The 17320-nt window shown below is 35.7% G+C and overlaps 1 protein-coding gene across 1 annotated transcript; it reads right to left on the bottom strand.

Moving 5' to 3' along the window:
- Positions 1 to 2264: 2264 nt before the first annotated feature.
- On the bottom strand, positions 2265 to 8893 carry LOC108757585 (uncharacterized). The gene is made up of 6 exons (XM_018502046.1): positions 8537 to 8893; positions 7224 to 7470; positions 4855 to 5157; positions 3479 to 3990; positions 3201 to 3415; positions 2265 to 2319 (listed from the first exon to the last, which is right to left on the bottom strand). The coding sequence occupies exons 1-6, from the start codon at positions 8816 to 8818 to the stop codon at positions 2265 to 2267; spliced, it is 1614 nt and encodes a 537-aa protein (XP_018357548.1). The 5' UTR covers positions 8819 to 8893.
- Positions 8894 to 17320: the final 8427 nt, after the last annotated feature.

Raw genomic sequence — 17320 nt, 5'->3', positions numbered from 1 at the left:
TTAAAAGTAATACATCAATGTAATAACTTTGCATTCAATAATATAAATATATAACACATGATTATATAACATACATTGAGTGGAAAATTATAACATTGATGTTATGTTACTTTTAGTTGGTCGATTAGGTCTCTTTTGGCGAGATATTGTAAAAAAATTATCTAATTATGACACTCAAAATAAATTTTTTAATTAATATATATATATATCCATAAGTATAAGTTATTGATGAAATTCTATTCTTAACTCTATGATACATTTCAATACAACAAGTCTAACATTGTTTAATATTAAACATAAAAATTTTTTAAATAAGAGAAATAACATTCAGCTGTATTTCTCCTAAGGAATTTATTACGTGGTGGAAAAAATCGTAGATGGGAAAAGTAAAAGGTTTTGGGATAGTCTCAGTGTACAGATCCTATACTGAAAAAAGTTATGATTATATTAATAAAAGGTACAAACAAAATTCTAATCATACCAATCAAAATTCTGATTATCGTAATTTATCTTAACTTGATCTTGACTAGAACGTGTTTCGTAGATTTAACCTTTAAATAGGTAGATGGTTTAAAGAAGCATATAAGTTGGTAGATAGGATGCTCAAAACACCCTAAAAAATTTATTTTTATAGTTATATTTTTACTAGTATATTATGCTATAATTAAATTTTTGTGTTATATTTTTATGAGATAGAAGAATATTTCAATAGTTACATCCTCATGAGATAGAGGAATGTAAAATGATTAACTTTATGACTTCCGGACATATCTAAACAATACTTTTTATTTTCCTTTTCCAGAAGTAAGTTATATAAAGTTTTAAAGAACTACTATACCTAGGGTATTGTGACCATTCCACTTATCCTCTTAATCCTTAGTACGATTGGATCATTTGTGTCTTGCGCAATTTCTTTTCTTTGAGATATTAACATTCGGCTAAATAATGATCTTTTTTCTTTTCTTTATATAGTATCTGATTTGTACCTTTGTATGGTTGAATTTATAAAAATTCCAATTAATACAATCAGACTTTTTCCAATGTAAGTTTCACTGGAGCGGATCTTAAGTTATAAGCATCTCCCCGCGTTAAATATACTACTTGGAGTGTATTACGAAATTACAAAGTGTAAATACGACGGTCAATACCGTGAATTATTCATATGTTTCCTTCGATAGTCATTTCCGAGGACAAACGCTCTGGGAGGCGACAAAACGGAATTGTAAAGGAATTGAACAGAGATACGTATTGGGATAAGCGTGAGTTTTTTCCGACACTTCTCTCCACAATTACCCTCTCTCACTATCTATTTTTCTCTCACTCTTTCTCTATTTCTCTCAATTGTTTTACGCATCGGCGACCTTCGGAAAGAGCGAAGCTTTTCGAATTTGATGACGTTAAAATAAAAGGAAAAGTATATTCTCTATACTATAATAGTAAGATATTATTATTCTTAAGCGCTGCGATGCACGAAGGCTATTCTAATGTGTACCGTTATACTTATCGCTACTTGTACCGCTACTATTACCGCTAGTATGTATTCTAACGCTAACTACTGTTACTATATTTGCAGCAACGTGCGAAACTTTTCCGTCTAAATGCATAATATACATTCTCGAGAGACACGCCCATAAAACACACATACTGTCTACACGTACATACACACATGAACATTGCGTTTCCGTGCACACGGAAAGACGAACACGGCATGTACACTTAATAAACGTCAACATCATTGTTTTACGAACTTTCTGTGATAATTATTAACAATCACTAAATATGAGGAGAAATACTTAATACAAAGAAAATGGAGAAGGAGCGAGACGACGGAAAGTCTAATGAGGAGGGAAGAAAAGGCTCGATTAAACGATAAGATGGGAGGAGAAGCATGATACTGATGGAATGAAAGGCGTCTTGTTAGAGGTGATATAAAATTATTGTTCCGTAGTTTGTTGTACGATCGACGATCCGTTGAAATGGTTGCACTTGCTCTGGTTCTGCGGCAGATAAAGAGAAAAAAAGAAGAAGAAGAGAAGAAAATAATGAAAGCAGAGAGCGAATGCAACAAATAACGCGACCTCGAGACGTTGCTCGGTTACCACAAAAATCTAAGCGCATTGTTATTTTGTATGGTCCTATGCGTTTTTCTAAATGACGACATCGTGACATGCGATATGATGGCGATTAATAAAAATAACTTCAAGCACATACAGGTGTCTTTCTTGTACTTTCCGACGCCTATCCTTCTTATAGAATTCTTCCAGCTACTTTCCTTCCTGTAGAATTATATGATTCTTAAACGTGAAGCCTTTGGGTATCCTGTTAATAAAAATAAAACATTCTTCGTAATCTCCTTAAAATTATACGTAGAATATATTCCTAGTTCTAATCAATGTTCCTGTCTTTAATCTTTGTACATATCTATATATAGTGAATATAAAAAGTATAAAACTGTAAAAGTCTTATTTATGGAAATAAACATTAATTTGCAATTTATTAATAATGAATACATTCTAATATAAAAAAGGGCTTTATAAAAATAATCGTGTTTACATAATGATATCATGGAAGTTAAATTTCTTGACTGAACGAATACGTATGCCACGTCAAAATAGTACAATTTTTCATTGTGGCTTATTATTAAAATAATATATTTTAATTATTTTATATATTTTTAGATAGAGAAATTTGGGAAATATAATCTTGATGTTATTCTTTGTTAATAAATTACTAATTAATGTTTACTTTATAAAAATAAGGTTTCTTTTTAAAAGATATTTCTCCTCTATACTAATACTTTTGCATTCACTATACTCTTAATTTGCGCACGCGCAAAAAATATTAATTTATAATTTTTTTCTTCTTTTAGATCTTCAAACAAATTTTTGTACGTAAGTATTAAATTAAAAGGAAACCATTTTTGCAAGAATATCACGAATAAATTTCAAACGATATCCGAGTAATCAAATGCATTCCGCACACAACGTCAACGCTATACCAATACAATTGCACAGTGAGTGTTACGTGGAAAATATGTTTCTATGAAAAATATTTTTCTTGACGATTATAGTATTTACGTTCGATAGGCAGAAAAGCCCTTCGCTTGAACGAGATATCGGATTATCGGGTTTCTCGCGAAAAATCGGATGACACGACTAGCGCATGTAATGAAGAAAAAAAAGAAAAAAAAATAATGGAACCATTGACTGCGGATGACAGTATCCCGGTGAATGCGCTTTTGCGCTATCGTGTTCGCGTATTCGATCTGGTTTACCGCTTGAGCTGTCGCAAGTGCCAGCTGCAACTCGTGCAGCTCGTCTGCGCGTCGAATGTCCTCGTTCAGAGCTTGGATCCTGAATCGAATCTCCTGAATAGCCATCTCAGCGATTTTCACTTTTAGCCGCTTCTCCTCGGTCTGCAACATAATCGTTCTCTGTAGTTTCCAAATCCCTTTCCCGCGGGACGAGAAATTGCGTACTTCCAGCTGGTGCAGCGTCAACCGGTAATTTAACTCATCCTGCAGTTCCCATCGGACTAGGTCAGCCTCATCTTGATCCCATAATCGCACATTTGGAATACGCGATCTCGTAGTTCCGCCGGAATCGTCCCGTTGACTTCTCGACACTGCGCTCTCGTCGATTTTCGATTCTTCGCCGTTTCCTTTGTGGCATCCCGTCGAATCTCGGATATCAGGAGCAACGGAATCTTCCTTCGCAAAGTCCTCCTTGATCGTTACAGGAATCTTTTTCGCTGATACTGAGCATGAAACTTTGCTCCGGGACACAAATTTCGACGGCAGGATGGTAGATCCCTCCTTCGTTGGTGCCAATTTCCGGCGTACTTCAATTGCATTCCTTCGATTACTAATTACTTCACTGTGATTATCAGTCTGTCGGGGCTGAAGTAAGAAACAGCGTCCTTTTGCCGGGCCTGCAGCGGTCGGGAAAATGGACTGATCGTCGCTCCCGCGTTTCTTGCTCGACGATGCAGCTGCTGGTTAAATGGAGAGATGAAATTTTTTGTCGCCAGCAACACGCTAGCGATTTGTCTGTAATTTCGATTTTCTTTCTTGCGATCCTTTTATTCGCAAAAACATATTTATTGAAGCAAGAAATAACGTTGATGTCTTTCTTCCGGATAAGAAAACTATTTTGAATTTTATCGTGTGAATATAATTAAATAAAGAATCTCATATATTTTGTTAACTCTCCGCTGACATTTGCATTTGTAACACAGTTACCGATGCTGAGTCTGTGAGATTTAATTTTCTAAAAGGCTCTACTTAATTAATTTTAAGGACCCAAATTGACACAACTTGTATATAAAAAAAGAATAAAAACTAACAATATATATATTTTAATAAGAATAATCCAAATTTTGTAGATGTAACACAAAGAAAATTGAATTGACATTTTTTTCACAAAGGGATTTATAATTGTGTCTAATAAATCCAGTCTCGAAGGATTAAAGGACTGTTTGATAATGCATGGAAAGAATAATTCTGCTGAAAGATCTTTCGAAAAAAAAAGTTTGCTGGATATATACTAACAATGAATAAATCCATAAGGATAAATAAGTTTATTCAAATAAATGAGGAAGTCCATATTGGACATTTTTAATACCCAAGTTTATTTTAATAACAATAACGCAAATTTGCAGATGTAAATTATAAAAATTAGAATTGAGAATGTGGATCCAATATTCCCATCGCCAGATCCAGAGAGTTAAGAAAAATAAACAATCGGAAAAAGGAAAATAATGATCAAATGGCAATTCAGCAGTTATTGCTCGTTGTATAATGCACAGTCGGTCTAGAAAATTGACGAATGCGGAAATGGAATCAAATTCTTTCACCTGAAACGGCGGAAATGTCGCTTTGATGAGAGAACCTATCTAAACGCGACGCATCGTCTTCGCGTTTCCTTTTCGGTTGATTCCTGCAGAAAAGCTCGGGACTTCTTTCAGGACAAATCACTGACACAGTCACGCTATTGTCCGAAATGTCGGTGTTAGATACTATCACGTCAGTGCCTATTGGTTTCTCCGGTTCATGGTTTGTCACATCCGATGGCCTTGGTTCTTCGTAAATCTTACTCGAGAATCCCTTACTTTGCGAAATGTCCAAGCTGGATCGATTCTTACCAAGTGAATCTAAATCTAAAAGTTATAGGCTGCTATATTATAGTAGCTATTCTTCTTTTCGACGTCTGCTATTTTTTTTCTATTTTCTTAATATACACTTCCGTTCGTAAATTCAGGAACACTTGTATTTTCTCGCATTTCACGAAGAATTAAGTTGACGTTTTAAAAATTGTTGAAATAATTTATGCATATGCAGAATTCATTACAACAAATTTTTTTCTTGTCTTTCTTTTTTCTGCAAAATCTTTAATTTTAAAATTAAAAAACATTTTATAAAAATGAGTTTTTACACAAGTAATTCAGTATTATTGCGAAAAATCCTCGCGCAATTTTTTTAAAAACCATTTTAAAATTTTGTTAGAAAGTTTACTTTAAAATACTTTTTCATTAATTTTTGTTCGATAGAATTTCATCAAGCTATAGCACTTTAAAATAAATAAAAAACATTGATAAAAGTTTTTAGTTTTATGTAATTTAGAAACAAAATCGTAAAAACCAAACTAAACGATAAATCTAAAGTTTTATCTTCTCTTTCTAAATATATTTTTGAAAACTTCTCTACGACATTTTTTTGCCGAGATATCTTTTTATGAAAATTGCAAGCATTTCCGAATTTATGAATCGTATACATGTACTTTTTTAAAAATTTATAAAAAAATATGCAATTCTCCATGAGAACGATTGTAACTTTTGAATTTCATGAGGATATCGTTCTGTGCGCAGTATAGATCGAATAAATAAAAATGTCATATGTATCGAGCAGATAAAATCATAAAATCGATGGCTGTTGGAGAAGTACTCTTTTAATGGCACAGTTGGTAGCCATACGAAGGTCTGAAAGGTTCACGGAGAAAGTGATGACACTCTTTGATACACTTTCGACAAACGAATAGAATAATAAAATGGATAGAGAACTCAATCGCATTATTGAGTCTCGATAAAAGTCGACTGCGGTCTCAAAACGATGGAGCAAGTCTAAAGGAAGAAGCTTATCGAGGATCTGACAGGTTTAAAGGAGCACAAAATATTCTTTAGAGCGACGACGACGATAATCGGGTCTTGTAATAAGGATAAGGAATGTAATAAAACTTAGGGCTTCTTAAAAACAGCCGAGTACTTCCGTGGAAGTGGTTTATCATCATGAGACACAAGCTATAAGAGATTGAAAAGTTTAGGTACTTTTTCAGAATGTCCTTCATAAAAACGACGATGTTAGAGCAGAGTAAAAGTCATTATCTCTTTTACTACGCGCATGAACTGTCTGTGTAATATGATTCAGTGCTGATAAAAAGATCTTAGTCGACATCAACTAAAAGTAACACCACATCTATTATAATTCTTTTACGCTCAACAATGTAACTGTTGCGTAATATTATGTATTATATTATACAGTTATATTGTTAAGTGCGAAATAATAGCATAGGTGTTATGTTATATACTTTTAATTGGTATCGATTGGAATATTTCCAATGTTTACTGAAAAATTTAAAATTATGCTGGATATAGATCTAAAAATAATTTTGTTGGACTATCAAAATAATTATGTTGAAAAAATTATGAACAATGCTGCAAAAAATTTTTTCTAACCAATTTGAACTGCCAATAAAGTTATTTTTATTTTGATAATCGAACAAAATTATTTTCAGATCTGTATCCAGCAAAATTTTTAATTTTCCAACAAAATCATTCTTTCCTTGTATCATTTCATTTTTCGTACTGTAATTCAGACGGTATCCACCAAACACCAAATTACATATAACGTACCTGTTAGTTATAATTTCTCACTCAACAATATAACTGTAATATAACACATGTATTATATTACAGTATATTGTTGAGTGTTATATTACAGTTATATTGTTGAGTAGGTAATTATAACTAAGAGATATATATATATATGTTACATGTAACTTATTGCTGGGTATATTCTTTGATACATCCTGTTGGACCACCCTAATTTACGAAAGTGAATAATTACAATTCGGAAGAGATCGATGGATAGATTAAACAGTATTGCCGCGGAGGAGTTTAAAAACGGAGACATTCCCCAAAGAGGCCGCGAGATAAGCAGAGAGAAATACCAGTCGAGTGGATCGACGTGGAACTTAATTTCCGGAAGAACGCTCCATTATCCTCGTATATCTCACGATGATATCCTGGATCGTTGACGTTTCGTAGCGATGCGTCGTTGTGAGGAGAGATGCAGGGAGCTATTCGTTCCTTGGCAGTCTTCGTCATTTCGAGATTATCACGGTTTTCAGAGACTTCCGGATGCGGTGCCTCCTCTACTGCATGTTTCGAAGTTGCACTCGGGTGCTTCTTTATGCCCTGCACAAGTTTATTTCGCACGAGTTGATTTACGTGGGAGAGCTGGATTTTGTGGTAAGATAAGACAAAACACGATGCAAAATGTGAGTAGGAAGATGTAAATTAAGCTTCAAATAACTTTTGGCAAATGTTCAAGCATTCTCTGGCATGAACATACCGTTATAACCATAATTTTAATAAGATATCGCAAGAAATAAAAAGAAAAAAGCGGAAACGATCATGGGGAAAAAATCATCATTCTTTCGACATCTAACCCTCCCAGAGCGCCGTTAAAATCAGTAATATAGTTACTGATGTCGAGTCTGCAAAATTCATTTAATTTATTAATAATAAAGCACTAATTAATTTCAAGAAACCAAAATGATGTAATTAAAATAAAAAGGTATATTTTAATATTAAATATATTTTAATAAAAATGATCCAAATTTGCAGATGTAACATAATGAAAATTGAATTATGTGTACTTGACGAAGAGACTTGTAATTGTGAGTCAAAGATTTACCGTCAATTCCGAACGTTTAAAGGATCGTTAATATTTACACGAAAAAAACAATTTTGCCGAAAGATCTAAATTTTGCTGGATACAGATCTAAAAATAATTTTGTTGGACCATCAAAATAATTATATTGAAAACTAAAAAATGATGACAGCAATGCTGCAAAAGTTTAATATTCTAATAACTAATTTAAGTTTCCAACAATATCATTTTGATGTGCCAAAATTATTTTCATACTTGTGTTAACAAAATTTTAGATCTTTCAGCAAAATCGTTCTTTCCGTGTAACCTGTTGTACGTCTAACTTATTGTCTTATGTGTACTTTCATATGTATTCTCATTCACTTTCGACCTGTCGATAATAAGAAATAGATAAGTCTCGAGAGGAAGGGAAAGAGCTGCGATAAGCGAGTCAGAGCATCGAAGAAAAGTTCGGGGCTCGGGGGGCCAGGAAAAAAAGAAAAAAGAAAAGAAGCGTCGTTTAGCAAGCGAATTTCAGGTCGCCTATCGATGCTAATTTCACGAGCGAGAAATCCGGGCATATACGGCCGCGCCACGCGTGTGATTTACCGCTTGGGCTCTCCTGCCGTGATACTTGTAGTTCTGCCAGTACTTCTTCAGCTGCGCCGACGTCTTGCCAGTGAAACCCGCTCGGTGGAAGTCTCGCTCGATCGCGCGCCAGATCTCTCGGCGATCAAACACCGACGCGTCCTTATCGTCTAGCAGTGGCGCGTACTGTCCCATTATGCTCAACAAAACGAAACGTTCGTCCTTGCTGAATTGATTCCTCTTCCTGCTGTTATCCTCCTCCTCCTCTTCCTTCTCCTCCTTCAACAAACGGCACGGCCGCATTCTTGCGAAATCCGCGTGGTCCCGACTTTTCCCCGCTAAACTTTCGCACGAATTTTTCGCTCCTCGACGCTGCTCTTCCGCGATCCCCCGTGGACTGTGGACTCGAGAATCGCGGCAGTCGTCGATCCTAATCTCGGCTTTTGTTTCGACATGCAAAACATGCTATCCGCGATGCGCAGATTTTTCGCCGCCGACGGCAGCGTGCTCGTTTACCGCCGTGTACGAACGACCGTTTGAAATGCTTGACCCGCCGCGCCGTACGGATGATGGCGATGGAAGAAGGAAGAAAGAGCCCGGCGGCGTTTTATCGATGGTCATATGCAGACTCCTCTTCTTGCGCAATCTCTTCTTGGGATTTAGATTTTTATGTTGCACTCGAATGAAAATGAGTAGCAACAATTGTAATGATCATGTACGCGGGTATTATATAGGCAGGCTATTCATCTCTTCCTCGCTTCTTCACGCTGCACTTATCCGCTGCCTCCGATATTACAGGAGCGTATCGCTGTTATTGTAATTGCATGCCCACAGGACACTTAACTTTCTATCGTCCGAACGCGTCTCCAAACGTGATGACTACATCGGCATATCGTTGTTTGCGTAATGTTTGCCATCCTCGGCTTCCTGAAGAGATCTCGCCGCCGCTACGAGCGAGTAGGAGTTAACGCAATTTACGACGGTTTGGGAAGCAGTTTAGAAAAAAAAAAGGAAGACAGAAAAAGATCCGGCCAGCTTTGTTTGTATGGGAGAGAAACCAACGGGTACGTAAAACAAATGCCATGAATGCCGCGCTTTGTTCGTCATTTAAATGAAACGAGAATGACAATTTCGGAGATAATCCCGAAGGATGTAGCGGATGAATCGTCATTTCTCGCGGATTTCTATGTTTATTTTACTCTTGAAGGATGTATGCGTCACATCTCAAAGCATTCTCAAAAATATAAAAATTTTAAAGATTATTCTATTAATATGTTTGAGTAAAATTTGTGCACAATTTTCTTATTGGCTTAAAAATTATTTAATTTTTTTGTTTTCTTTAATTTTTCTATAAAATCGCGTTTTACTTGCAAATTTGACGACGAAATAGCATTACGAATTAAATTAAACTTTTTATATGTACTAATAAAATTCTAATAAATATTCTGGCAGAAGTTTATTTCGATTCGCTTATTCGTTTAAAAGTTATTTACCTAAACTTGCAGCGGAATATGATCGTACGGTACATAAATCATCGTAAGTCAAATTATTTACAAATTCAATTAAACTTATTTTTCCACTTACTTGTTCAAAAGTTATTTATCTAAACTGCAGCAAAATATGTGGATCATCGCATTGTTTAAGACATTATAAGCCAAATTATATTTACGAATTAAATAAAATTTCTTATATTAATAAAACTTTAATAAATATTCACGTAAAAGTTCATTTAGATGCAATTACTTCGTTTGAAAGTTATTTACCTAAAACTGCAGCAGAATATAGTTATTGCGCTACGTAAGCTACATATTATAAGCCAAATTATTTTTTGTTTCGTTTTTTGCAGTTCATTTCAAGACGTATATATTTACGACCAAAATTTTCTGACTGGTCTATTGGCTTTTTTGCCTGATTCTTTGACTGATACTTTTAGCTGATATTGCATGGGCAAAATATCCTTAATACTTTTCTCTTTTTTTTTCCGCCATTTTTCTTTGTACGCAACGACCGTAATATCTGTAACCTAGGATCGTCCGGTATGCTAAAATCTAAAAGACCATCGCGAGAAAGTGACAGCACTCTTTGTGCGGCGGTAGTAAGGTCGTAAAACGCGCGCGCAACCATCACGACGAGCGGTTCAACAATATGTATCCGCTGATTAATTACACATTTTCTCCGCGGTCCACCGCCGGTTGGGACTTTGCATAATCTTGGCGAACGACAGGTGGTAACCCAGAAAGCGAATCGATGGACGGATCCGTTCACGCTTCAGCAACTCTTCAAAGAAGCGTACCTGAAAATTCGTCTTTAGCGCCTCTTAGCGACTCATTCTTTTCCGAGCGAGATTCTCGCCCTCGTGAAACGAGATATTCTTGCCTTTGTGTGAACCGTATTTATTACGCAGACCGGAATAATTGGCGTGTACGAACAATTGCGAGAGAGAGAGAGAAGAGAGACGACTAGCTTGAATATCGGTATTACGAAATCGCAATCAAACGGTGCCCGAGAATGTGCACGAGATTAACGCACCGAGAAAGTGTGAAGTTACCAAGCTTCGTGGTAAACTGATTGGCGCCGCGTGAGAGTTTATACATATCGCTAAATGATGTGGATAAAGCATCTTGCGTTACAAAATTACGCGCTTAAATGTCGCGAAAAACGCACTGATTTTTCAAATAATACAAGAGTAGTGTTACGGAGCCTGTTGAATTATTTAACTCCGTTCTGCTTGCGTTATATACGGTTTATATATTGCAGTAGTTTCAATCCCGCTAATCCCGTTACTGATTAAAACCCTCGGATTTTCCTCGTATATCTTACAGTCTCTATATTCGCACGACAATAATTAAAAGTCTAAAATGTAAAGGACGAGATAAACGCGATTTTTCAGGCAACCATGGAAAACCGCAATTTTAAACGATATGGGAATTTCGGGATTGAAATTAAAGTCATAAATTCACTTTGCTTTGAACGTGGCGCATGCTATGGAATGGCATACCGAGCATTAATATTGTATTTACCAAAAAAATATAGTTTGACAATTTTTGTACGTTGTTGAGTAAGTTATTTTATAAATTTCCGATAAAATACAGTAGTCAAAAGTATTCATACGGGGAAATATCTTTTTAAAAAAATCTTATTTTTATAAAGTAAACAATTTGTTCACAAAAGATAAAATAGATTAAATATTTTTCAAAATTATTCTATCTAAAAAGATGTGTAATAATTAATATATGTTATCTTAATAATAAGCTAAAATAAAAAATTGTATCATTTGAACGCACAAAAAGTATTCATACAATAAAAAAATTTAGCTTCTAATTCTAAGATCATGAACACGGTTATTTTCGCAATGTTCTTTTGTTTATATTAGACCGTTTATAATAGAACGTACTTATTAATTAATGCTTAAATTGCTCATAAATGCTTATTTTCTACTAATAAGATTTTGTTAATAAAAATCTCTGTATAAATACTTTTTTGCCTTTATATAATCTTGAAGTTTAATAAATAACAGAAAATAACTTAATAAATAGCAAACGAGGTTTCATTAAAATTCTTCGATCTGATATGGTGAGAGTAACGTTGACAAATCCTAAGCATCGGTGATAGAAATCAGTAAGTGATAAATGGAACTTGGATGAACTGATTAACCTCACAAAACGCTCGTTGGAGTTATTTCCGAAGTGACATAATTACTAGACTTCCATCGCAGAAAAGTGGCAAAAGCCGTCTCGTGAATTTTCGTCGCGAATTAATTTACATATCATATTCATCGCGATTGAGGAGCAGTGAAATTTAATCTATGAGCCACGCCAGCTAATTCCAGATGAGAAACACGAGTGCGCGGTCGCGTTACACGGGAGTAAGCACTCTGCTCCCGAATATCACGAAGCGAACAACGATATATGATTTCATTAATAGCCTACACATGCCCGCGTATTTGCGTTGTAAATATTGCGTTCAGCAAACTAACCAACAAGCGGAATTAATGTATCACCATGAAACACGCCCCCAATTGTATTTGCCTGTAACATTGTAACAGCACAAACGTGCAAGATACACGATTAGTGTATTTTGCACGTTTAAACAAATACAGAGAATTTATATCACATAAAAAAACAATTTTATCGAAGTATCTAAAAATAAAGCTATATAGATACAGATTTGAAAATAATTTTATTAGAATATCAAAATAATTATGTAGGACGCTCAAACTGGTTGCTAAAATGTCAGAACTATTTATAGCATTATCATTAATGCTTAAGCATTGCATGTAATTAATTTCAACGGTCTAATGAAACTATTTTTAGACCTGTGTCTAGCTAAATTTTCAAATACTTCGACAAAACCATTCTTTTCGTATACATAGAAAGGATAACAGTTTTGCTGAAGCATTTAAAAATTTAGCTGGACGTAGATCTAAAAATAATTTTGTTGGATATTATTAAAATAATTATGTAGAATGTCCAAGCTGGTTGCTGGAATGTAAAAACTTTCTGCAGCATTATCATCAACGCTCCAGCGTAATTATTTTTACGATTTAACAAAATTATTTTCAGATCTGTGTCTAGCTGAATTTTTAAGTACTTTACTGAAATCGTATATACACTAAAAATTTTTAAATACTTCACTAAAATCGTACATATTAAAAATTTAGCTAGATACAGATCTAAAAATAATTTTGTTGGATTTTTGAAATAATTATGTAGGACGCTCAAGTTGATTGTTAAAATATCAAAACTTTTCGCAGCGTTTATCGTGCTTGAATTTTCCACGTTATTTTAACGGTTTAAAATTATTTTTGGATCCGTATCTATTCAAATTTTCAAATATACGAGCAAAATCGTCCTTTTCGCGCGCACGGATACAGAATTCCTTCCCACTCTTCTCTCCTCGTCGATCGATCGGAAGGCACTCCACATTCGTAGATAGCTATTATAGAAATAATTTTCGCGTTTCCCTTCCCCCTTCCCCTCCCCCTCCCCCCCTCAACCCCCGAGTGTTCTATACTCGCTCCGGCTCGTGCCGGATGTCGGAAAATTAGACCGGAAGCGATCTAATATTAAGTGCTTGTTAGAACTTGATGATTATCTCGAAACTTGTTGTAACTGCCGTCGCGCAATAGTAAATTGATAGTAGTTAGGCACGGCAGCGTAATTAATAATCTCGAGCGAGAGAGGATCGAGAAACGGAGGCGCGCAAGTATTCAATCTCGCCGCTGGCGAGAGTTTGCGACTGGGACACCGTGTGCGCACATTATAGGTCCTGCGACAAACATGATGCGACATGATTGATGACAAGCGGTTATCACGCGGTGCCGATACGACGCCGCGCGACCGGTCGCGCGTTTCGACACGCACCGCGGGACATAAGGCGCGCGACGATCCAACCGGATTGTGTAAACCGTCCCGGCTCCGTAATGGGTCAGAGCTAATGCTTTTATCTTACGATTCCGCGCGCGTTTTCATGTGCGAGAACTGTGCGTGAGAATCATACAATCGCGTGTGCAGACGCGCGGTCGCGATCGCAGACGGAAACAGCGCGAAAAGCCTCGGTTTCCTGGACCGATTTCATTTGATCGTGTTTTTCTACCGACTTTGTTCATTTGTACCCTGCAAGATGATTCCGATGTTATTGTAAATTAATAATCGTTACAATCTCGATCTCGAATAAATACTCTGTTTGCCTCGTAACAAATATTTATTAAAAATTGTGATAAATGGAATGAAATTGGTTATCGCGTGTTATCGATCTACGTGTTTTACTGCAATTTAACGTTAAAAGCATCTGTTTAATATCCGTGTTGCGAATAACAATAAATCTCATGTAAAAGAAATACAATTATGTGTTGCAAGATAAATATACGTTTATTTTAAAAAGTACATTTTTCCTAATTTTTCTTCTAATTTTGCACTCACTCTATCAATTATAATAACAAGTGATACACGTTCGCATTTACTACTAAATTACACAAACTAAGATTTAACACACAATACATTCCTAACTTTATTAATCTTTGTAACATGTTCTCCGACGTTTAACTGTACTCTCTAAATTCTTGGGAGTGGAATCTCATTCTAAAGAGTGAAAATTGAACCAGTTAGGAAAAGAGTGGCTCAATTTTCAATCTTTAAGAGTGAGAAATTTCACTCTTCAGAGTGAGATTCACTTTAAAAGTTTTAGAGGGATATTATTGCTCATTTTTGCTACAACAACGACGCAAATAAAATAAAACGGAGTTTTCCAGAAAATTAATTTTGAATGTTTTGAGAAGTAAATGTGTGTGTATGTGTGTTTCAAGTTATTAAAATATTTTTATTTTAACTTTAAAGTACAATTTTGTAATAACTGACCGTAGAGGAATAAAAGTATGTTTTAAAGTACATTTTAAAGTATGTTTCTCTTTTTTACTTTGTTTCCGTTTTTTTTGCAAGCAACTATATAAGAAATTACAATATTTTAGTTATATTATCGTAGCGAGTGAGTGTTATGTTTATATACATTTTTCCCTACAATCCCTTTCTATACATTTTCTCCACATTACTATCTCTTAGCACGTGTATACGTAAGACGCCTATTTCTTTCCATCATTCCGTCTTTAAATCGTACGTTTAAGGCGTAATAGCGCACGAGGCTTACCGACAATTTTTTCTCCGCGGTTCTGCGCGTGATGTGCGTGTATGGAAGTAATAGGTGCCAGAACACGTGATGGTTTTATTATTTAACGTAATAGGGATGCTTAGGAGAGTTATGGTAATGAGCTATAATTATATAGTCACCAGTAATTCGATTATACGATAACGGATACTGTTGAATCTCTCTCCGAACCAGAGCTGTCCCGAGGGGAATAAACTATTACTGAAATAAAAATGTCGTTATTTCCAGGGAAATGCAACGTGTGCAATTTAATTTCGCTGTTTAATTTACCCCTGCGTGTAATTTCCAAATGAAGCGCACGGCCTTGCGTCTGTTGCGCGAAGCGTGCCGAGACCGCGCGGAGAGCAAGAGAATGAAACTCATGAAGCGTGAACCGTGAGAGTAACCCTAGATTATCTCGTTAAATTTATTGAGCGCGTCGTTAAAACGACGCGACGGGGGATTGCGGGCTTGATGCGAATTCCGGAAAACGCAACGCGAGTCCAGACGCGCCAATAAGTATAGAACCCTCTTGTAGAACGTCCAGTTCCTGGCGGTATTGCGCGTTGCTCAACCGCTAATCACACCACAGGCCACGGAGAAAATCCTAACCACGCCGTAAACTTTTTCCCGACCCCGACGTAACAGTGCACAAACTTAATAACGCGCGTTTCTCGTGTTTCTCACGTATCGATATAGTTCGATGCGATGATCAAATAAAGTCTCTATCCAGGTAGCAATCTGACATTATTTGTTATCATTATGATATCAAAATGACGACAACATCAGCTTGCTACCTGGGTAGAAGTAAGAGTCCAGCCAATGTTGTCCTATTTTTTTATTCAATTTGATGAAAAATAGCGGAACCTATTTCGGATGCAATCTTGCCGGTCTGTTTGAAAATTATCCTTATATTTGTGATTTTTATGTATTTTAGCCATAATTTGAATATTTTTCTTTGTATTTCCTTTCCAAAAAGCCCCCCAAAAATTCTCCGAAACTTTTTGTACCTCCAAAAAATCTCTCGGTAAAAAGAAAAATCTCCAAATTTAGAGGAAAATCCTCTAACTTGGCAACAGTGCTCGGATCATGACATGAAAAATTTGAAAAGCAGATATGTTAAAGGTTTTATACACTGAAAAAAATATATTAATTTGACTAAATGCATTTAGTTTGTAGTGATTATTCAGTTCGAGTATTTTATATATTTTGGTTAAATAATATACGTCAGTCTCGTATTAATAAAATCTTGTAATTTAAACCATGTTATTTGTTTGAATTAACAAATATTAGCTTGACAGTCTATGACCGTTGAATCAACTCATATTTTTTTGAATCGGTAACTTTTTTCTCAGTGTACGGTTGTGTAAGTACACGTACAACACTTACGCCATTTTTAATGAAACTAGAAAATTGGCCGGTGATTAAACTAAAAAAATCTTACTTTTCTAGGAAAACTACAGATATATATGTGTATAATACGCCAAGTGCAGCGCGTTCAACCAGTGCACTTTGTCGCATTTCACGAAATTGCCGCGTATGGACGCAATAAAGACCAGTGAAACCCATCTCCGAAATGCCCTCATGAAATGCACCGAGGCGCTAATGATACCTAATAACGATGGGCAGTTGTAGCGCACAGGTGCACTCACATCGCGTTCATCACCCTGGCGGGCACATTTGGACACGTTTCCATCGAGTGGGCTTTGAATATTTAACACGTCGTGACCGGCGCGATATTCGGCCGTTGAATTTTTCACGACGTCAGAGGTGATTTTTTTTCCTCGCTTCGGCGGACGCGATGAAATAAGCTCGAACAAAATTTAATCGGCCGTCAACGCGCAATGATATTTTCTCCTATATCAAAATTGATATGGCTGTAAATATATTTTCGTCTGTATTGTTTCTACGTCTTGGCTTTCTCTTTTATAAAGTCCTCGTTCTCTCGGTTAAATAAGGACTGTAAAATGTCAAAATTTGTCACGGTTCTAATCTCCATCATCCCATATTTGGCCGAACATGGTTCGCAAATGCACATGGCCGAGAGTCTCGTGATATTAGTTAACTAAAATTTAATCTGTGACCCCACGTCGTTTTATAGCCCAATCTCCAGAGAAAGCCAGAAGAACAAATGCCAAAAGCGACATTAAGTAACACAGATTACTT

Source organism: Trachymyrmex cornetzi, unplaced genomic scaffold (assembly GCF_001594075.2).
Source record: "Trachymyrmex cornetzi isolate Tcor2-1 unplaced genomic scaffold, Tcor1.1 scaffold147, whole genome shotgun sequence".
Lineage (NCBI taxonomy): Eukaryota > Metazoa > Arthropoda > Insecta > Hymenoptera > Formicidae > Trachymyrmex > Trachymyrmex cornetzi.
Note: the sequence above shows the minus strand (reverse complement) of the source record. Positions and strands in the feature narration are given on the sequence as shown.